This window comes from Talpa occidentalis, unplaced genomic scaffold (genome assembly GCF_014898055.3).
Source record: "Talpa occidentalis isolate TD23 unplaced genomic scaffold, MPIMG_talOcc4v2.1 talOcc4.12, whole genome shotgun sequence".
NCBI lineage: Eukaryota > Metazoa > Chordata > Mammalia > Eulipotyphla > Talpidae > Talpa > Talpa occidentalis.
Window position 1 is genome coordinate 50,559,547 of NW_023601212.1, and position 23,571 is coordinate 50,583,117.

Below are 23,571 nucleotides of genomic sequence, written 5' to 3' on the forward strand. Positions count from 1 at the left end.
GGAAGGGATCATGCTAGCGAAATAAGCCAGAAAGAAAAAGAAAAATACCGGATGGTCTCACTCATAGCAGGAATCTAGAAAACTTAAATAAGGGACCAGGAAAAAGAATAACTATAAGAAAGTAAAAATCAAAATCAACAAACAACTATGAACTAGAGACACTCTATAGGGGGTGGGGGGCGGGGAGGGGCGGGATTGGGGTCAAAATAAGGGGGTCGCAATTGTATGGGGAATATAAAAATGAAAAAAATTTATTAAAAAAAATTTGCAAATCTCAGGCCTCCCCTGGTGGCGCAGCGGTTGAGCACTGGGCTGCGAAGCTGCCCCGCAGCTTCTGCAGCATCGGTTCAATCCCTGGCTGCTCCCCAGCCACCGGAGGAGGGTCCCACATGGCGCGCAGACCTCTCCTGCCGCCTGCTGCTCCCTCAACAGTGTACTTCGGTCCTTCTGCCTGTTCTGTTCCCCGCTCTGGCTCTGGTGAATTCTCTCACCCTCCCGCGCTTCTGACTGTACCCAGTGCTTGTATAAATAAATAAATAAATCTTTAAAAAAAAGAAATGGAAAGACATCCCCTCCTCAAGGATTGGAAGAATTAACATTATTAAAATGACCATCTGACTGAAAGCAATTTACAGATTCAGTGCAATCCCCATAAAAATCTCAATGACATTCTTCAAAGAAAGAAATGAATATTGATAAAATTCATATGGAGCCACAAAAATCCTCAAATAGCCAAAGCTCTCCTGACTAAAAAGAAGGAAAATGGAGGTATCACACTCCCATACTTCAAATTATACTACAAAGGCATAATAATTAAAATAGTCTGGTACTAGAACAAAAGCAGACACACAATGGAATCATATAGAAAGCCTAGAAATAAAGCTACACATACATGGACATGTAATCTTTGACAAAGGAACAAATATGCAATGGAACAAGGACAGTTTGTTCAATAAATGATGTTGGGAAAACTGGACCACCACACGCAAAAGAATGAAACTAGACCACTTCTTCACACCATTCACAAAAATCAACTCAAAATGGATAAAAGAATTTAACTTAAGACCTGAAACCATAAAATACATAGAACAAAATATAGGTAAAACACTGTGTGATATACATCTCAATAACATCTTTAAAGACTCATCCCCCAAAGCAAAGTGAAGGAAAAGATAAACAGCTGGGATTACGTCAAACTAAAAAGCTTCTGTGCAGCAAAAGATACATTAACCAAAACAAAGAGATACCCTACTGATTGGGAGAAAATTTTTACCCTCCACACAACTGATAAGGGACTGATCACGAAGATATACAAAGAACTCAAATGACTCAACAAAAACAAAGTAAACGATTCAGTCAAAAAATGGGCAGAAGAGCTAAAAAGACACTTTTCCCAAGAGGAAATGCAAATGGCTGACATGTGTATGAAAAAATGTTCAACGTCCCTCATAATTAGGGAAATGCAAATCAAAACCACAAAGAGATACCACCTTACACCAGTGAGAAGGGTACATATTAAAAAAGCAGGCAACAACAAAAGTTGGTGAGGATGTGGAGAAAACGGAACTCTCCTACACTGTTGGTGGGAATGCAAACTGCTCCAACCACTATGGAAAGCGTGTAGAGGTTCCTCAGACTACTGAAAAATGGAGACTACTACTACCAGAGTAGTTCCTCAGACTACTGAAAATGGAGCTACCATATGAACCAGCAATTCCACGCCTAGGGTTCTGCACAAAGAACACAAAAACATTAATTCAAAAGGATACCTGTACCCCTGTGTTTATGCAGCACTATTTATAATAGGTAAGATTTGGAAACCCGAATACCCCAAAATAGATGACTGGATCAAGAAGATGTGGTATACTATTCAGCAATGGAATACTATTGGAATACTAATGGAATACTATTCAGCAATCAAAAAAGATAAACTCATGGCATTTGCAGCAATATGGATGAAGCTAGAAGGGATTATGCTCAGTGAAATAAGCCAGAAGGAAAAAGGAAAATATCAGATGGTTTCACTTGTAAGAGGAATCTAGGGGAACCAAATAAGGAATCAGGGGAAAAAACAATAACAATAAAAAAAATTATTAGACAACTATCAATCAGAGACATTCTGTGGGAGAGGGAGAGGGATCAAAACAAGGGCAGGAAGAGCACAAGGGACTATGGTGATGGTGACGGGTGAATTATTGGTGGGAATTCATGGGGACTACATCTGAGTAAAGAAAGTAAAGAAACATTGTACAAAAATGATGCAAAATATATACATAAATTATATAAAATATATAAATAAATAAATTATATAAAAAATCTTAATTGAGAGATAACTAACATATCATAAAATGTACTCATCTAGATCATCTTTTGGAGCAAACTGGTTTAGCAGACATTTAGCAGTTTTAAATTTTGGGATTACCGGGGCCTCTTTGGTGGCACAAGGGGTTAAGGCGTAGCCTTTGAAGCTGTCCACAACCACTGCAGCATGAGTTTAATCCCTGGCCATGGAGTTGACCTACATGGCACAGCAGACCTCTCCTGTCTCACCCACTCCTCCCCTCAGCAGTGTGTTTCAGTAGCTCCACCTGTTCTGTTCCCCACTCTGTCTCTGGTGAATCCCCTCAACCCCCACACCTCTGGCCTATCCGCCAGTTCTTGCATGTATAAATAAATAAAACTTTAAAAAAATAGATAGATAGATAGATAGATAGATAGATAGATAGATAGATAGATAGATAGATAGATAGATAAAATTTGGGATTACCTTGCATGCCATAGAATATTATGAAACCCTTGTTTACCATATTTTATGTTACTGACATCTGTCTCTTTGGACATTTCACTGCTGCCGAGCAAGACAGTCTTCAACTTCTCTGTCCTTCCCTGCAATTTAAGAGTAGGAATTCCTTAATTACTCTATTGGTCCAGAAGTACACATGACAGGTTGGCTCAGATAGCCAAAAGCCCGTTGAGGCAGGCACTATTAATATCACCATTTTACAGATAAGGAAACCAAGATTAAGAAGTTTAAGGAATTAGCCTCCCCTGGTGGCACAGCGGTTGAGTGCTGGGCTGCGAAGCTGCCCGCAGGCTCTGCAGCACCGGTTCGATCCCCAGCCACCAGGGAGGGTCCGACATGGCGCGACAGACCTCTCCTGCCATGCCCACTGCTCCCCTCAGCAGTGTATTTCATCACTCTGCCTATTCTGTTCCCCGCTCTGGCCCTGGTGAATTCTCTCACCCTCCCGTGCTTCTAACTGTACCCAGTGCTTGTATAAATAAATAAATAAATCTTTTAAAAAAAAAAAAAGTTTAAGGAATTTATCTAAGATCACCTGTCACCTGGACTTATCTGACTCCAGAGCTCATCCTCTAGTTGCAAGGCTATTTCTTTCATCTTGAGTCTTGCTTTTGTTTATTTACATGAGTAAACCAGCTTTTACTTTAGGAAAATTAGAAATGATAATTTAAAAAAAAAGGGGGGGAAAATATCCCCAAATACCAACATAGTATCTTTAGATAATCCCAAATACTAGTTTGTTGTACATTCCTATAGATTTGCACATAATTATAGATATATGTGCAATCAATGTCAGCTCTTTTATAAAATGTGATTTATAATTATACATGAATTATATTTTCTATTTGGAATATTTTCATTTAAATAAATATCTAGATTAAGGCCAATGGCATTTCACTCTATAAATAATGTAACTTCATTCATCCACCTACCAGCAACATATGTATGCTTGTTTCCTGCATCCTCAGTCACATTGGACATTTTCATGTCTTTTATTGCTTTATTGTTATTGTTTCCATTGTTCCTTTTAGTATTTGTCAATTTGAGAGTTGAACTAGGCATCATATTCCATTGTTAAATTTAGAAGTTCTCAATGAGAAAGATTATTTTTTTCCATATAGCTTTGTGAATTTTTATACTTTTTTTGTTTTTTTCTATTGATTTTTTATTCTTATTGATATATAAGAGCTATTTATATATTAAAGCTTTTCATATATTAAGACTTCTATTGTAACAGTTTGCAAATTAAACACATTTTTCTTATTAAAATGTATTTCCCTGTGTTCTTTATTGAATAATCTTTTTTAAAGACTGGGTTAATCTCTAACAAATTGTAAAATTAGTTCAATTTGTCTGTAATATCCTCCCATCTTTCTTTAACACTCCCCTCTCCTCTTCCCTTTATGCAATTTCTAAAGAATGCCTAACTTTATCAATAATATCCTATCTTTTGTTGTACATAGGATTTTTCTTTTTAAGATTTATTTATTTACATAAGAACCAGGGTACAGGCCAGAGGTGCAGGAGGGTGAGAGAATTCACCAGAGACAGAGTGGGTAGCAGAACAGGCAGACTGATTGAAATACATTGCTGAGGGGAGCAGCGGGGTGAGACAGGAGAGGTCTGCCACACCGTGTGGGTATCTCCCTGGCTGGCCAGGAATCGAACCAGTGCTGCAGAGGCTGCAGCAGTGCAGTTTCACAGCACTGCGCTCAACCTGATGTGCCACTGGGGAGGCCCATACATAGGATTTTTATACAAAATAGAGTAACTATTGAAGGTCATTTTATAAATTGACTTTTTAAACTGAAGCTCTTTGACTTACTAACAGCTTCATAAAGTTGTTGCAATAATCTAATATGTTCTGTTGGGAGTACAAGCTTTAGAAGCTCCAATCCTTATTCTGATACTTATTCACCTCATGAAATTACATAAATTACTAAATCTTTTTATTTTTTTGTACAAAACATTTTATTGCTACAAAGGGAAACATGGTCACAAAAAGCCTTTAAGTGTATCTCAACCCAAATTACTATTCCTTGTCCAATGCAGTAAAAAAAAAATACACAGTCAGCACAAAATACTTGCCCAGTTTATCTCTTCTAGGGTAAGTATTCAAAACATTAATGCACACGAATATATACTCAAAAGAGCAGCATTTAAGTTTAAATGATTGTGATATACTAACAATATACACCTGTCATCCTTAACACCAATAAAGTAATAAAAATTAAGCCTAGGGCCTCCCCCGTGGTGCAGCAGTTGAGCTCTGGGTTGCAGAAGCTGCCCTGCAGCCTCTGCAGCGCCGGTTCGATCCCCAGCCGCCAGCAAGGGTCCCACATGGCGAGGGTCCCATATGGCACGCAGACCTCTCCTGCTGCACCCGCTGCTCCCCTCAGCAGTGTATTTCATCAGTCTGCCTATTCTGCTCCCCACTCTGTCTCTAGTGAATCCTCTCACCCTCCCGTGCTTCTAACTGTACCCAGTGCTTGTATAAATAAATAAATAAATAAATAAATAAATAAATAAATAAATAAATAATAATATAAAAAAATTAAGCCTGAAAATTATACAACCAATTTACTGAATCTAAGTTTGGCAGCTATAAAAACTAAACTAAAATAGCCTTACCTTCATTCTATTAAACAAATGCCAAACATTTACAAATTATACAAAATAAAATTTAATGTATGGAATGTATGCAACATGGGTGTTAACTCATATTTTAAACTATTAAAATTCTTACCTAACATTAGGACAGAAATGTAAAGCGTCTTTAAATTTAATAACTTATATTTAATTTTCTTCAGGTTGGTCAACAGAAGGACTGACAGTTTCCTCCTTTGTTTCTTCTTGCCCTAGTCTTCCTCCATTTCCCCACCCTGCACCTCCTACTCCCCCCTCCTGTCCTTGCTTCCTCTTCTTTCTCCTCCTCTTCTTTTTCTTTTTTTTTTAAGATTTATTTATTTATTTATTTATACAAGCACTGGGTACAGTCAGAAGCACGGGAGGGTGAGAGAATTCACCAGAGCCAGAGCGGGGAACAGAACAGACAGACTGAAGAAGTACACTGACGAGGGGAGCAGTGGGCGCGGCAGAAGAGGTCTGCGCGCCATGCGGGACCCTCACCTGTGGCCAGGGATCGAACCGGCGCTGCAGAGTCTGCGGGCAGCTTCACAGCCTAGCGCTCAACCGCTGCGCCACCAGGGGAGGCCCTTCCTCCTCCTCTTTTTGAATGGGTTCATCAATGATTTCTTCCTCCACCTCATCTCCTTCTATTTGTTGATCTTGAGAATGATCCTGAATTTCAAAAGGATTCTCACCCTTAATAAACCGTTCATATCACGCCTTCACTATCAGATTATTTAAAATGCTTGTAGCAGTCAAAACACTCTCTCTTTTGACTTGTTACTTATAAGCCTACTTCCCTTTGATGTGATCAGGAGATTTTAAATGCTGCTGAACTGAACTATGTAAAGCAGGGATACATACACTGCAAGCACTGCAGTGATCAGTTTCTATTTTCATCATGTGGTCATCTGCAGTAACACCTTCCATAATATCTTTTTCTATTATTTTTACAACTTCATTTGTCTGTTGCTTGTGAATAGATGTTTTCTTGAATTTATTAACCATACATTCATGCAAAAACTCCATAACTACTTTGTCAGGTTTGGTTTGTTTATGAATGTGATCTAAATTACTAAATCTTTTTAAACCTCTTATTTCTTATCTTCAAAGTGGATATGTTTGAAAGTTTAATGAGATATAATATATGATGCACTTAATATCTATTAATATGCCTGAAGCTTGCATAAGATGTAATAAATGAAAAGGTGCTTTATTAACTGTCATACAATATTAGTGTCTTTTATTCTTCTGTTTGTTATTGCACATTTGTTTTGTGACCACCAAATCATGCACTTAGAGGCAAAACACAAAGCCAATTTTTAAAAAGAAAATGTGTTCATTATATTTTCACTGTATATTTGAAAGACAAAAAAAAACAACCTTCCTTGTTTTGATTGAAATCGTTTTTAAAGAAGCTAGTTTTATCTTGAGGGGAAGTTTCAGGAGTTCCAAGATGGTGTGGAATTTTTACTTAAGAAACAGACTTTTTTCCAAATTAAAAAACATTGCTTTTGCTCAATATGCTTTTCAAATAGGAATCATCACAAATCTGTACAAACCTCTATCTAGCATTGCAAAAAACGCTAAAAAACAAAGTAGAAGTCCACGTATTTAAACAGCAACAAACAAAAGCTTAGAATGAAAGATGACAAACCCTAGAACCAATGGGGCATTTCAAATCTGAAAAAGACAAGACCAATACTGCTCACCCCGTAAAAGGCATAACCATATTATTGCCACAGATAAGCAGACTTCATGGGTTCCTCCAAAGACCAGACACCAAGCTATCCATACCTTGTGTGTGGGGAACTTTGTTAGTTTCCTACTGGGGCACAGAGGGAAGAACGCCACCTGCTGGACCACCATTAATATTCCATGCAAGACCGCAGGGCCACAGGCGGCGAGGAAAACCACCCACTCTGTCCAAGTTCAAGTCATATGTCTGCTTTTAGATGATTTTAACAGTCATTTGTTATTATTCAACTCTTTCTTAAAAACTTCTTAGTCAAGCAATTTTTGCTCAATTGACAAATGAATTACTCTTCCAGAACAGAATTTTTCCTGCTGAATTTATTTCAGGGCTAATTCTCTATTTTACAATGCATGATTATACTTAATGCTTATAACACACTTTATGACAATAATTATAATCTATTTTGTAAAACACTTTCTTCTGATTATTTTCTCTTAGAGTCAAGGTGTCCTGATCTCTTTAGAGTGCAAATCACCAGCATGTTAATTCTCCTCATGAGGTAGCCATAGTTGTGAAAAGCAATATGTTAGAACTCAAACTTATATTCTGGGATGCTTCAATAGAGAGTTGGAAGGAAGTATAGGCAAGAAACCCCAAGGGAAAGGCACAGTGGGACTGGTTCATCAAGATCAGGAAGGATATTATAACACTGATGTTCAGAATTTTTATACATGAGCATTTTAAAAAAAACAGCAGGCTGACTTAGTTTTATTATTGCTTTCTGACAATGCATTCCTTAATGCCTGATCCAAAGGTGAACCACTCCAGACATGCCCCTGATAAACTCTTGGATATTTGCAGTCACAAATGAGATAGTATAGGGAAGAAGTGTCCAGATTTTTATTGATATGTCCTGTACATGGAAAGGCTATACCCCTTTCTACACTGCCATGACTTATTGTACTGATTTAAACTGTCCTCATCCATCAAGTCTCAGATTCTTTTTTTATTTTGACAGTCTACGAATTATCAATTCATTTAGGCTAGAAATATTAAAGTTATATTAAATGCTTTCAACTATTTAATCAGATTTCATTCTCCTAGTATTTAACTAAGATTAGTGCATAGCAAAAAATAACAGTTTGGGGGGTGCAAGGGTTTAAGTGTCAGCGTTATGAAGCTATCCGCAGCTACTGCAGCATGAGTTGATCCCCGGCCAGGGAGGTGACACACATGGAGCAGCAGACCTCTCCTGTCTCACCTGTTGCTCCCCTCAGCAGTGTATTTCAGTCAATCTGCCTGTTCTGCTCCCCACTGTCTCTGGTGAATCCTTTCAACCCCTGCATCTGGCCTGTACCCCAGTTCTTACATGCATTAATAAATAAATCTTTAAAAAAAAACAGTTTTGAAGAAAAAAAGGAGAAAAGAATAAGCTAAGAGCAGGAGGTCCTTCAAAACACATTACTCTACTTTTAAATGAGGTCAGTTAGGATCTAACCCAGAATTTCTCTATCAAAGGTACTTGAAAAGGACTGTTTCTTTCCCTTGAATTGATAAACTGGTAAGATATGAATCATGAACTACTAGTGGATATTTGTCCCCAAAAAGGAAAGCCCCTGAATTAAAGAAAAGACTTCTCTGATGATATCTTTGCCCAGTTACATGAGACAATAAATCCTCTCCATTTTTGTTTGTTAAGCAAGACTGAATTTGATTTCTGTCTTTCTCCTAAACCAAAAACATTTTGACCAACATAAAGCTTTAAGTGCACTGCTTGTTTACAAGATTAAAATATTCTATAGCTGTAATATATTCCTTTACATAGTTGATTAAAGCAAAGAGAAATCAACATCAATTTCTGTGAGTCATCTGTAGCACATGCCAACAACTGGCAGTTAGCATAATATATATCAATTTACTTTTTCTTTTCTTTCCTTAGTCATTTTTCATTCTTTATAGTCATTTTTGAAAATGATTTATTTTCACTCTAGGCATTTGACTAATGATTAGCTCTAAATACACACTAGTTCCAACTCAGATTTAAAAGCAGCTTACTCTAACGTTGGCACAAGAATTAGCAGTCCTTCTGTACATCATGACCTGAATATATAAAAGTATAGTTTTTTACTACTCCCATTTTGTTCATTTTTTAAAAATTAGATTCATAAAGTCAAAATTTTGGTTCAAGTCATGCTGCAATTAAGTTAGGAAGCATGGCAGTGTTTGGATTAGAACTAGGTCAGATTGGCAGAAATTCTGCAACCTTAATGGCCACGTTTTACATGGTGCTATATAAGTGATAGTCACATAAATTATATCACTTAATCCTAGAATTCTTGGAAATTAACTACTGTAAGAGAAATAATAACTTTAACATAGAAGGATCCCAGTGTCTATAAATTGTGTGGTACTAAGGAAGCTATTATGAAAAGGATATGTATGTATAAAATCAGGTGGGCAACAAGAACATCAACTATCTGGGATTTTCATATTTATTTGTTGAGACTGATGTATTACAATCTTGATGGCTGATTTGGCCTCAGTGCCTAGAATAGTTTATTGTCACCCTCAGTAAAGGCTTGTTGAATAAATGAATGAATGAATGTTCTACAATAAATACAAATCTTCGGGTACAAGAGTTTTCCTGTCATTTCAATAAGTTACAAGACATAGCCCTAGCAACTGAACCAGAACAAATTTTAGGTGTCTTTTATTCAACCTACTTCATCTTAAAATTGAAGGATCTAAGATCAGAAGAAGTATGGTGACTTCTCAAAACATATGTAAGGGTATTGAATCATTCAGTAAACATTTCGGAGTACCGACTACTAAATCAATGTTTGGTATCATTTCAGATAATGAGAAACAGCAGAGCATAAGATAGTCAACGTTTCTGCCTTTATAACTATGTAATGCCCATAGAAAGGGGAGGTGCCAGGTTCCCGGCCCTATCCAAGGAAGATTGGAGCAGAGCAGCAAGAAGAAGCTGAAAAAGAGTTGGGAAAGAAAGCAAGAGAGAAGACTAAGAAAAGAACTGGAGGAGGCGGATGGAGCAGAGAGTCATGTAAAGAAGAAGCTACACAGGCTTCTTAGCTTTGGACTTGTACCAGGACTTGGAGGACATGGAAGGAGACATTTGAAAGAGACAGAGATGTGGGTGAGAGACCTCTGGGAGGGTGACAATGGCAGCTTCTGTCTTTATGTTGATTCTGCTCTTTTCCTTCCAGACTTATCTGGCCCCTTCCCCCCCTTTCATATGGTTCCCCACCAGAAGATGCCTTAGTCTTGTGGCAAGATTTTGGGCCTCAGTGGTCCTGCTTTGGGCTAATCCTTTTTGGCTGTGCAGTTAACCACAGGGGATGGATAACTTTGGGTGCTTGATTTGGAAACTATGTATTTTTTCTCCTTCTATTTTCTCTATTGCATGCTAGTTATTGCACATTCATTGTATTGAAATTCTTTTAAAGTTATTGCACACTCATTGTATTAAAGTTCTTCTATTAAAAAGTCTTATGGACAAGAGTATGTTTGCCTTTATGTAATAGATGGCAGAGACCATTTAGAGCAGGCAGATTTAGGGGTCCCAGTGTGCCCCTCATTCTGCCTGCTAACACCTTCTAAGGAGCTCACATTCCAGTGAGGAGAGATGATAAATATGTGAATGAATATGTATGATAATTTCAGGTTCTGATAATGACACTATGAAAATATTATATGGAATATTGTGGTAAAAACTGCTGAAATGTGGGCAGGCACAACTGATTTCATAAACTACTCAGTGCTGAACTTATGCACTCTAAGCCCCGAGGGATGGGGACACAACAGGCTAAGGTGTGGAGGAAGTGCCAAAGCCCTGAGATGAGGACAAGCTTGGCACAATGGATGGATAGAGAAATAGTCATCACATACTTCAACTGAAATGAAGATGGAGGGCTTCCCCGATGGTGCAAGGGGTTAATTAAGACACAACCTATGAAGCTATCCACAGCCTCTGCAGCATGAGTTCGATCCCCAGCTGGCCAGGAACTACCCACATGCACATGGCACAGCAGACCTCTCCTGTCTCATTTGCTGCTCCCCTCGGCACTGTATTTCAGTCAATCTGTCTGTTCTACTCCCCACTCTGTCCTACTGAATCCTCTTACCCCCCCACACCTCTGGCCTGTACCCCAGTTCTTGTATGCATAAATAAATAGCATAAATAAATAAAATTTTTAAAAAATGAAGCTGGAGAAAATGGACAGTGGTGAATTTAGATGGGCAGATACCACAGCTAGAGAGTCCTAGACATCAGGAAAATAAGTTGAGATTTATTACAGAATGTGATGAGAAACCATGAAAAATGTTCTAAGAGGAGGAACCATCTATCCTAGTTTTCATTTAAAAAAATACCTCTCACGCCAAGTCAGGATCATGGTTCAGATGTAGGTGGACAGCCGCACATTTGGAGAGGAGCTGAGACAATTCTTGTCCAATTCTATCATAGTTGTAGCCAATTTTCCCACATCCTGCTCTGCTTTGTAACCACATAGTCTCCATTAGAATAATAAATTCCTTGATCACAAAAATCTATAAAGAGCTGATGAGACTCAATAAAAACAAAGAAAATAATCCAGTCAAAAAATAGGCAGAAGAGCTAAAAAGAAACTTTTCCAAAGAGGAAATGCAAATGGCCAACAGGCATATGAAAAAATGTCCAACATAACTTGTAATCAGGGAAATGCAAATCAAAACTACCATGAGATATCATCTCACACCAGTGAGAATGGCACATATTAAAAAAAACTAGCAACAACAAATGTTGGCGAGGGTGTGGAGAAAAAGGAACTCTCCTGCACTGCTGGTGGGAATGCAAACTGGTCCAACCACTATGGAGAGCTGTGTGGAGATTCCTCAACTTACTAAAGCTAGAGCTTCCGTATGACCCAGCAATTCCACTCCTAGGTATTTACCCAAAGGACACAGAAACATTAATTCCAAAGGGCACCTGCATCCCTATGTTTATAGCAGCACTATTTACAATAGCTAAGCTTTGGAAACAACCCAAATGCCCAAAAATAGATGACTGGATCAAGAAGATGTGGTACATATACACAATGGAATATTACTCAGCAACCAAAAAAGATAAACTCATGCAGTTTGCAGCAACATGGATGGCGCTGGAAGGGATCACGCTCAGTGAAATAAGTCAGAAAGAAAAAGAAAAATACTGGATGGTCTCACTCATAGCAGGAATTTAGAAAACCTAAATAAGGGACCAGGAAAAAGACTATCAAAATCAACAAGCAACTATAAACCAGAGACACACTATGGGGGGTGGGGAGGAGGGCGGGAAGGATTAGGGTCAAAATAAGAGGGGGGGTGGGGTGTGCAATTGTATGGGAAATATAACCAAAATGAAAATGCACACATTGTGCAAAAATGAAAAATGATGTAAGAATTATATAAAATAAAATATTAAAAAAAGAAATGCTATATCATCAATGCTTTTGATTACAATGTTAAGAAAAATTATCAAAACTTGAAAATGGGGCAAAGGAAAACAGCATATGCATTCAATGTCATATTGATCGTTTAATTGTCTAAAGGAATATACTTTTATTTGATTCTGATCAACTAGTGGTTAAAGTTTCACAGTACATGTTACATGCTAACTTTTATCTGATAGAGATTCAAATCATCCTTGTCTAGTAGATTCAAATAATCCTTGTCTAGTAGAAACGATAGCTGCAAAGATATATTTTACTGTGATAGGACATTAGCAGGCTTTGTTTCTAACCTAACCTATTTTCCCAATGTCTGTGTCATCCTTGTTCCTCTAACTTTCCTCTGAACCCGTTTTGCCATCGTATTAATTCCCTCCTTGATCTTTGACAGGTGTTCATTCTATGTTTGCATGAAAATCTTATTTTTTAACTATTTGAAAAGCACACACAGCAATAGCTAAGTAGCAAGCTGATTCAAGAGTTAGACTCTGAATGTGAAGAATTTTCAGGAATGCCTTCATCCATTTATTCTAATTTCTGTTTAGGTATGAAAAAGGTGAATATATATTAAAATATATCAATAGTGGGCCTCCCCGGTGGCGCAGCGGTTGAGCGCTGGGTTGCAAAGCTGCCCACGGCCTCTGCAGCGCCATTTCGATCCCCGGCTGCTCCCCGGCCACTGGAGGAGGGTCCCACATGGCGCGCAGACCTCTCCTCTGCTGCCCACTGCTCCCCTCAGCAGTGTACTTCAGTCCTTCTGCCTGCTTTGCTCCCCACTCTGGCTCTGGTGTATTCTCTCACCCTCCCGCGCTTCTGACTGTATCCAGTTCTTGTATAAATAAATCTAAAAAAAAAAAAAAAAAAAAATTAAAAAAATATATATCAATAGTTAAGTCCAAAAAGAAACTTTCAGTAAATTTAAAATAAAAATGCTAAGTGAGGGCCTCCCCTGGTGGCGCAGGCAGTTAAGCGCCGCTGTGAAGCTGTCCGCAGCCTCTGCAGCGCGGATTTGATCCTGGCCAGCGGTTGAGGATCCCACATGGCGCCGCAGACCTCTCCTGTCTCACCTGCTGCTCCCCTCAGCAGTGCATTTCATCAGTCTGCCTGTTCTGTTCCCCGCTCTATCTCTGGTGAATCCTCTCACCCTCCCATGCATCTGGACTGTACCCAGATTTTTGTATAAATAAATAAATCTTTAAAAAAATGCTAAGTGATAAGACATCATCCTATCATCATTTAGTTGGAAGTGGTAAAAAGGGAGCGAAGCCAACTGAAACAGAAAAGGAAATCAACTGCAATCTTCACGGAAACTGGGGAAGGAAAAATAAGCACCAACCTCAAACCCAGGAGTATACCTACTTGAGCTGCCCAGTGGAGGGCAGGGACTTAGTGGAATGACGATTACAAGCTTCTCTCTCATGCCCATTAGGGCCCTCTGGAACTGAGAGCACCTGCTGTTTTCCTTTGCCCCATTTCCAAGTTTTGATAATTTTTCTAAACATTGTTGTGATGGTGGCTGGATGACCTTGGGTCACCAGCATAGGAAGAAGAGTGGGCTTGGGAAGGGCTAGCAGTTTCCTCATTGGGGAAGCACATTTTAACACCAGGCAGATTTGCATTAAGATATAAATAAAATGCACAAGATTGGGCCTCCCTTGTGGGGCAAGGTATTAAGTACCACACTATGAAGCAATCCGCAGCAGCCTCTGCAGCACAAGTTCGATCCCCAGCCGGTCAGGGAGCAACCCACATCGCCTGGCAGACCTCTCCTGACTTGCTGCTGCTCCCCTCAGCAGTGTACTTCGGTCAGTCGGCCTGATCTGTTCCCCACTCTGTCTCTGGTGAAACTTCTCACACACACGCCCCCCACCCCCATCTCTGGTCTGTAGCCCAGCTCTTGTATGCATAAATAAATAAATCTTTAAAAAATAAAAAAATAATAATAAAGTCCTATCTGTTGTGTTGTACATAATAACTGCAAATTTTGAAAGGTAATTTCTATTTCAACTGATTAGCTGTGTGAAAAAATTCTGCAATCCTGATCATCTAAGCTTAGTGGTACAAAAGTGAAATTATCCAATTAAATAGAATTCTTACAGGACTAAACTTGTTTTGAGAACAGTGTAAAAGACACACTGAAAAAGTAGGAGGAATCTGGATCTTTGAAGTCATTGTAGAAGCCCTGCATTAATCAGCTCTAGATCAGCCATACCAATGTGTCTTATTATGTGAGTTAATAAATGTACAGATTGTTTAAGTCACTTATTGTTGACTATTGCCACTTATATCTAAAAGCATAGTATTTTATTGGGGCAACTGACAGTCATCTGGAAAAAAAATGAAGTTCATCAAAGGCTTCATTTGTGTATGCAAATAAGCACTTCAATAGATTAATCATCTCAACAATAATATGGGGTAGATTTTATTCCTATTTTAAACACAAGGAAGGGGTTGTCTTCTAAGGGAGGTGCACAGTCTATGCAACTTTGAGAATTAACAAATCCTAAAATATACCATCTACACAGTCAATAATCTAAAATCTGCTTAAGTTCAAATTACCTACCTCAAGCAAGTGTTCTAAGTTGGAAGTCAAATTGCCCAAAAGGGCCTCCCCGGTGGCCCAGTGGGTTGAGCACAGCACTGTGAAGCTGTCTGCAGCCTCTGCAGCATGGGTTCGATTCCCGGCTAGCCAGGGAGAGACCACATGGAGCAGCAGACTTTTCCTACTCACCCGCTGCTCCTCTCTTTAGTTTTCAGTCTATCTGCCTGTTCTGCTACCCGCTCTGTCTGTGGTGAATTCTCTCGCCATCCTGGCCTCTGGCCTGTACCCCAGTTCTTGTATAAACAAAATAAATCTTAAAAAAAAAAACAAAACAGGGCCTCCCTGGTCATGCAAGTGGTTGAGCGCAGCTCTGTGAAGCTGTTCGCAGCCTCTGCAGTGCTGGTTTGATCCCCTCTGGCTGCAGAGCAACCCACACGTCAGAGCAGACCTCTCCTGTCTTGCCCGCTGCTCCCCTCAGCAGAGTATTTCAGTCAGTCTTCCTGTTCTGTTCCCGGCTTCTGTCTCTGGTGAATCCTTTCACCACCCCCCACACCTCTGGCCTGTACCCCGGTTCTTGTATAAATAAATAAATCTTAAATAAATAAATTGTTAAAAAAAAATTGCCCATAAGATAAAAAGAACCGACACAGCCATACATATTTCTTCTCTTTTTAAATAAAAACAGTATACAATGTCCATTGTAGCAACTCAAAAGGTACCTGCAACAAAGTGGCCAGAAATCATGGGGGGGGGGGCAGCGGTCAAAGTGAAAGGCGGGAGGGGAGGAGTGTTGCCATGGCCACAGGAAAGGACAGTGATGGGACTCAGGGGTGCTGAGGGCCCCCTTGGGCCTTGAAGTCTTCCCAGGAAAGAATTCGCACAGGTAAGAATTCGCACAGGAAAGAATTCGTGTGGGAATCAGTATAGGTGAGCTAGAAATGAAACTTCATTTATAAGTCAAAAGGGCAGGTTTGTTAGGACAGAGAAAAGGAAAAATGGATATTTGCATAGGTGCAAAGGGGCAGTTCTTAATGAGCCAAAAGCTGCCTTTGGAAGGGGCAGGATTATTAAGAAATAGACCCCTGTGTAGACAGAGGTGGCAGTCTTGGGGTAATGTCTGAATTTTCCCAGAGCAAGGGATATCATTATATAGCATTTTTAATTGTAATTTTTCATTGCTTTTGGTGGAATGTTTTCCTTTGGAGTTGTTTTCCTGAAAAGATTAACTTTTTTTACTTCCACTTCTAGTTGCCGGCTTTGCCTGTAGACCTTCCAAAGACTGTGTTGATCATCTCTATCTGTGCCTCAGGCCAGTACAGGAGATGAAAGGTCTAGAGACCTGAGTCAGATGTTTGTCTTTCCCAACAGTGTCCAGGAATGCAGTTAGAACCAGTTCATGGTGGCATGGGGACGGGGTATAAGGAAAGCAATTTAGTGTTTTTGAACAGTTAATTTTAAAGAGTGAATATGATTCAGTGGTCAGAGTTTAATTCTGCTTCTTCGTCTATTTTCTGTTCTAAGGTTCCATCAGCACCATTTGCCCTGCCTCCACTTTCAGGCTGCCAGCATCTCAGATGCCTTGGATTACAACTCCTACCATGCCATGAATGACACTTCCTGAGAGGGGCTGCTGGGAAGGAGGAAGGCAAATAAATATAGATTGGCCTCATGGTAGATTTTATGGTAGATTTATAGCTTTTGGGTTTTAACCACCTCACTCTTTGCCCAGCCTGTTTTGGCTAAGCATTTGCCCAAGAGGGTGGGTGATTTTTGGAGTTTTATTAGGAGTCTGTTGTTTGAAATTCTTTCTTCTCTGTCTCTCTAGTTGTAGTCCCTGGGTAATCCTTCAGTTACTCCCAGTTTCATTTTGGTTCTCTCGTGGCAGCGTAATCTAAAAAGCGAAGATTCCATATTCCCTGCCCTCCCTAAAGGGTGGAGCTGAGTTATGAGGGGAAGCTAAATAAGACTTGAGATAGAGATCCTTGGAAGGAGACTCCTTTCCTTCCAGACTTGCCTGGCCCAGAAAGGGCCCTTCTGGCCCTTTCCTATGGGTGCCCAACAGAAGGTGCCTTAGACTTGTGGCAAGCTTTTTGGCCTCAGTGGCCCTGCTTTGGGCCAACCCTGTTTGGCTGTGCATTTACCCATGAGGGGATGGGTAACTTCAGGTGTTTAATTGGAAACTATCATCCTTTCTTCTCTTCTCTGTTGCATACTAATTCTATTAAAGTTCTTTTCTATTGAAGATCTATGCAGTGGATGGCAGAACCCATTTTGAGCATGCAAGTTTGGGGGTTCCAGGGTACCCTTCAGTCTGTGCTAACACTGACCAAAAATGACCTTCCCAGCAACAATACCACCAGGACTTCTCTATACTTTACCATCCCCTCTTTTGTAAAAGAAGTTACAAACATAATGAATGAATCTTTTGTTGCTTTTTGGCATTCTGCTCATTGTGAGCAAAGTAGGCTTCTTCTCACCTCTATATAGAAACTTGAGGCCAATGGAGACCCCCTGACCCTCAGGAAGTCTGTTGAGGTCTATAAAAATGCAAATTGTTCTCAGTCAGGAGAAGAGATGACCCTAGGGGCTAAAAGAAGCTTTTTCCTTTTCTCATTGTTTACCTTTTTACTAACCAAAGAAGCAATCACTGCTCCCCATTTTAAGGATCTAGAGGAATGTAGTTTTGTTACCTGTGGGTCAAAGGGGAACTAATGTCAGGAAATTCTTAAGCTATTTTGGTTGTTTTTCAGAAACTCAAGCAAGATTCTGACTCAAACTGGTTTGTGCCCAGCAATCCACAGAAGAAGCCAACAACCTGGAGTAAACTTGGGTTCAGTACCTAACATCTACCCTGGAGATTCAAATGTTGCCATATTCTTATGCAATATGTGTGGGAACATGATTCCACCATGGAACTGATCTGTGCCTGTATACCACAGCCCCTCAACTGCACTTCAAAGTAATAGCTAGATGTCCTTTACATGCTGTAGTATCCCAAGAAGTGGGGAGCTCTCTCCCTGTCTTCTTACTTTACTCAAGTAATAAACTCTTCTCACCATGGTCTATTGGCTCGTCATGATATATACAAAGTGACAAACCTCATGAGTTCAGTAACAGTTTGGGGAGTTTGTAATAGGGTGGTCCCCAGGAAAGGGGGAAGTTCCAGGTTACCTGCCCCACCCAAGGGAGGGTGGAGCTAAGCAGGGAGAAGAAGAAGTTGCAGAGGAGACTGAGAAGGAAGGAAGCAGGAAGGAGAGCCAGAAGGAGACCTGGAGGAGGCACATGAAGATGAGAGACATGTGAAGAAACTGCGTTTGCCTTTTGGTTGTGGACTGGGTTATACAGATGCGGGTGAGACCCATGGGGAGGAAAACAATGACAGCTTTTATCTTGATTTTGATTTTGCTCTTTTCCTCCCAGACTTGTCTGGTTGTTTCTGATCCTTTTCTACGGGTCCCCACTGAAAGGTGCTTTCGACTGTGACAGGCTTTCTGGCCTTGCTGTGGGCCAATCCTGTATGGGTGGACTTTTACCCATGAGGGGATGGGTAACTGTGGCTGCTTGATTTAGCAACTATATTCTTTGCCTTTTTCGTATTGTTTACTAATTGCATTAAAGTTCCTTTTCATTAAAGTCTCATATGTTTTTGTGTTGATGCAGTGGATGGCAGAACCTATTTAGAGCAGGCAGGTTTGTGGGACCTGGGGTGCCCCTCTCCCTGCTCTGTAACAAGTTCAGTAAGAGTTTCAACTCATCCAAATGTAGATTTATCAGTGAACATGTGCTCTCTATCTGAGAATCTCATCTTTACCCCAGAGTAAAGTTATGTCACTCCTTCCTTTTTGTCATCTGAAGTATCCCCTCCACTCTCCTTAACACCCCAGGTCCCTAAACACAGAATAAAAATCCCAGAGGTTTCCATTATTCTTTAGAATTTACAACCATGCAAATTTTCCATGCATATGTTATTAAATTGTTTTTTCCTTTGCAAATATCTGATGCTGCTTTGATTACTTGTCCAGCTTAGAGAACCCAGATGGTAGGGAATTTTTCCCCTTTCACCTCTACACTATGCTAATGAATACATCACTAAGGCAGCTGTGATGGTTTCATTTTATAGGTTTTATTTCTATTTTATTTATTTTTTTTAAGATTTATTTATATATGCATACAAGAGCTGGGGTACAGGCCAGAGATGTGGGGGGTAAGAGGATCCACCAGAGACAGAGTGGGAAACAGAACAGGAAGATTGGGGCCTCCCCTGGTGGCACAGGTGCTTGAGTGCAGCACTGTGAAGCTGTCCACAGCCTCTGGTCTGCAGCGCCGGTTCAATCCCAGCCAGCCTGCGAGGATCCCACATGGCGTTGCAGACCTCTCCTGTCTCACCCGCTGCTCCCCTCAGCAGTGTATTTTGTCAGTCTGCCTATTCTGTTCCCCACTCTTTCTCTGGTGAATCCTCTCATGCCCTGCACCTCTGGCTTGTCCCCTGGTTCTTGTATAAATAAATAAGTAAAATCTTTAAAAAAAAAAAAAAAAAGAACAGGCAGATTGACTGAAATACACTGCTGAGGGGAGCAGCAGGCGAGACAGGAGAGGTCTGCCTCACCATGTGGGTTTCTCCCTGGCTGGCCTGGGGATCGAACTCGTGCTACAGAGGCTGTGGATTGCCTCATAGGGCGGTGCTTAACCTTTGCACCACTAGGGGGGCCCTTTATATGTTGATTTAACTAGGCCTCCATGCCCAGCTGTTTGTTCAAACATAAGTCTAGATATTGCTGTGAAGGTGTTTTATAGATGTGATTAACATCCACAGTCAATTGATTTTAAGTAAAGATTATTCTCAATTATCTGAATGGGCTTCATTCAATCAGTTAAAGGACGTAATAAATAACTGAGGATTTCTGAAGTGGAAGAAATTCTATCTCAAGGCCATAATATAGAAATTCTTTCTGAATTTCCAAATTGCTGGCCAGCCCTATGAATTTCAGACGTACCAGCCCCTACAATTACATGAGTTAATTTCTTAAAATAAATCTCTATTTGTTTCGCTGGAGAACCTTGACTGATACAGTAACTATGCTATTTGCAAAAAACAAAATAAAGTAGTACCAGGAATACTGAAGTAATAAGGAACCTGTGTCTCTTCCTTTAGTAACATTTACCAGATACATAAATTCCCAATCTGCTACAGAATCCTGCAATCTCTAATTACAGTGAAGCATGGTGACCTGAGATAAGCAACCTGGGCATCTTAGTAATGAATTTTTGTCCAGTTTCTGCTATGCAACTTAGTTCCTGGTAGAAATCTTGTCACATGTTAACCATGAAGCAGAACTGACTTGGATGGTCCCATCATTACTGACCCTTTACTCACTCCTTGGTATGCAACCATACAACTCACCTCTTAGTATATAGCCACGTCATATCTGACCATGTACAGCTGCCAATGCAAACCCACCTGGAACCTTGTAGAAACTGAAAGTGTATATAAGCCCCTGACTTCCTAAAGACAGGGCTCAACCTTGGGATGTGAGTCCACTGAGTCAGCACCGGTGCATTAAACCTGCTTCTTATTAACCCCGGTGTCCAAGTTTCCTTTGTACCATATAACAATACCACAAAAATATCCAAAATTTCAAGAAATAAAATTAATTCTAGGTCATTTTAATTTTAAAAACACTTGATTTATTGCCTTGAGAAAATCCTAAAGACATCATTACATCAGACAGTCAGAAAGTGCCACAACATTAAATATTCTGAAGCACTAATTTCAGGGATCCCCAAGGATTTTTTTCCCAATCCTTACCTTTGTATTCAGATTGTGTTTCAATATCCATCTTTAAATGCAGCCCCAATGAATTTAAAACCACTAAAATATGAAACAAGAACTATCAGGAGTAGCCACAAAAAGCTGGAGGGAAGTGCAGTTATGACAATGCTCTGAGTGGTTAGGTGATAGCCATTTAGCAATATGCAACCACCAAGAGAATAAACATAGCATCAATTGACTTTTCAGAAAAGTGCATGAACCTCAAGTGTTGAAGATGTGTCTAGTTCTCTCAAAGTTTACATAGCAGTGGCCTCCCTGGTGGCTCAGGCAGTTGAGCGCAGCGCTATGAGGCTGTCCACAGCCTCTGCAGTGCCAGGTCAGTCCCCGCCAGCTGCAGAGATACTCACATGGTGGGACAGACCTCTCCTGTCTCGCCTGCCGCTCCCCTCAGCAGTGTGGTTCCGTCGGTTTGCCTGTTCTGTTCCCTATTCTTTCTCTGGTGAATCCTCTCACCCTCCTGCACATCTGAACTGTACTCCGGTTCTTGTAGAAATAAATATATCTTTTTTTTAAAAAAGTTTACATAGCAGACATCTGAGCTTTTCAAGGAGCACCTGTAACAGTAATTCTCAAGTAATAGAGAGGTTCCAGGTTCCCAGTCCCACCCAAGGAATGGGGTTGAGCGGGGAGGAAAAGCTAGAGAGGACTGGGAGAAGGGAGATCAAGAAGACCTGGAAGAGGCACGTGGGCGCAGAGACAGATGAAGAGGCTGCTTTTGCTTCTTGCCTTGATAATCCAGCGGCATTAATTACATTCACCATGTTGTGCAAACATTACCACTATCTGCTTCCAAAAGTTGTTTATTGCTCCAAACAGAAACCCTGTAACCATTAACTTCAGCCCTGGTAACTTCTTTTTTTTTTTTTAAATATTTATTCATTGGGCCTCCCCAGTGGCGCAGCGGTTGAGCGCTGGGTTGCGAAGCTGCCCGCGGCCTCTGCGGTGCCGGTTCGATCCCCGGCTGCTCCCCGGCCACCGGAGGAGGGTCCCGCATGGCGCGCAGACCTCTCCTGCCGCCCGCTGCTCCCCTCAGCAGTGTGCTTCGGTCCTTCTGCCTGCTCTGCTCCCCGCTCTGGCTCTGGGGAATTCTCTCACCCTCCCGCGCTTCTGACTGTACCCAGTGCATGTATAAACAAAACAAACAAATAAATAAATAAATAAAACATGCCTCTATAAAAAAAAAAAAATTTATTCATTTATACAAGAACTGGGGTACAATCAGAGGCGTGGGAGGGTAGGGGACTCACCAGAGACAGAGCGGGGAGCAGAACAGGCAGAAAGACCGAAGGCACTGCTGAGGGGAGCAGAAGGCGAGGCAGGAGAGGTCTGCCACGCCATGTGGGTTTCTCCCTGGTCAGCCAGGATTGAACCCACGCTGCAGAGGCTGCGGACAGCTTCACAGAATGGTGCTCAACCCGCTGCGCCACCGGGGAGGCCCCCAACCATGGTAACTTCTAATCTCCTTGCTGTCTCTATGAATTTGCCTATTTTAGGTACCTTATATAAGTAGAATCAGAACCTATTTGTCTTTGGCATCTGGTTTATTTCATTTAGCATGATCTCTTCAAACTCTATTCATGTTGTGGCATATTGGAACGTCATTCCTTTTTATGCATTGTACCTTTAATAATCAGGAAAGAGGAGCGAGAGTAGTAATTGTGGCTGTACTGAGACTGTTATTAAGGTTCACATGCTAGCGCTTGCCAAAGGGAGGAAGGGGGATGATAAATATACTGAACAGAAAGCTGAGTGTAGAAGTCAGATCTATGAGGCTAAGAAATCTGTGTGGAGCAGATAGGCATCGGATTTAGAGCTCGCTGGGCAAATCTTCATCTATGGGCGAGCAGAATATTTCCAGACTGATAAATGAATCAACAAAATTATTTCCTTCTTCTAATGGGAAGGCTGATGGGAAACAGGTTTATTCAATAGTTCCATAACCCCGGGAGCATTACAAGGATGTGTCTACAGAGCATTATTGACTTAGAATAAAGAGCAAGAGTCTGAAAGAAACTTACAACAGTTGGTCCAGAAAGGGAAGAGAGAAGAGCCGAAGGACAGGATGAACCCAGGTGACAGAAGAAGAGGAAAATCCAGACTCAATGAGTGAAGTAATTATTTTTTTAAACATTTATTTATTCACTTACTCAAGAACCAGGGTATAGGCCAGATGCGTGGTAGGGTGAGAGGATTCACCAGAGACAGAGTGGGGAACAGAACAGGCAGACTGACAAAATACACTGCTGAGGGGAGCAGCAGGCAAGACAGGAGAGGTCTGCCGCACCATGTGGGACCCTCACCTGCCGACCGGGATCGAACAGGCGCTGCAGAGGCTGCGGACAGCTTCACAGCACAGCGCTCAACCACCTGCGCCACCAGGGGAGGCCCATGAGTGAAGTAATTAGAAGCCAATGTCAAGTAGATTCAATTTACACAAGCTTTGTGTATGCAAGGCCACTTCATTTAGAGCCAGGAGAGATAATAGGTATTGTAACAGGGTGGTCCCCAGGAAAGGGGGAAGTTTCAGGTTTCCTACCTCACCCAAAAGGAAGGTGGAGCTGAGCAGAGAGAGAAGAAGCTGCAAAG

General features: G+C 40.8%; 1 protein-coding gene across 4 annotated transcripts in view; it reads right to left on the minus strand.

The window, feature by feature from the left end:
* Positions 1–23,571, minus strand: part of NIBAN1 (niban apoptosis regulator 1) — a 201,147-nt gene that overhangs the window by 164,291 nt on the left and 13,285 nt on the right. For 2 of the 4 annotated variants that reach the window (XM_054693410.1, XM_054693413.1), the window contains exon 2: positions 2,805–2,886. The exons of 1 other annotated variant lie outside the window; for it this stretch is intronic. In XM_054693410.1, coding sequence (XP_054549385.1) covers positions 2,805–2,841 — 37 coding nt within the window. In that variant the 5' untranslated portion in view covers positions 2,842–2,886. One more of the 4 variants, XM_054693412.1, reaches the window with a different exon arrangement.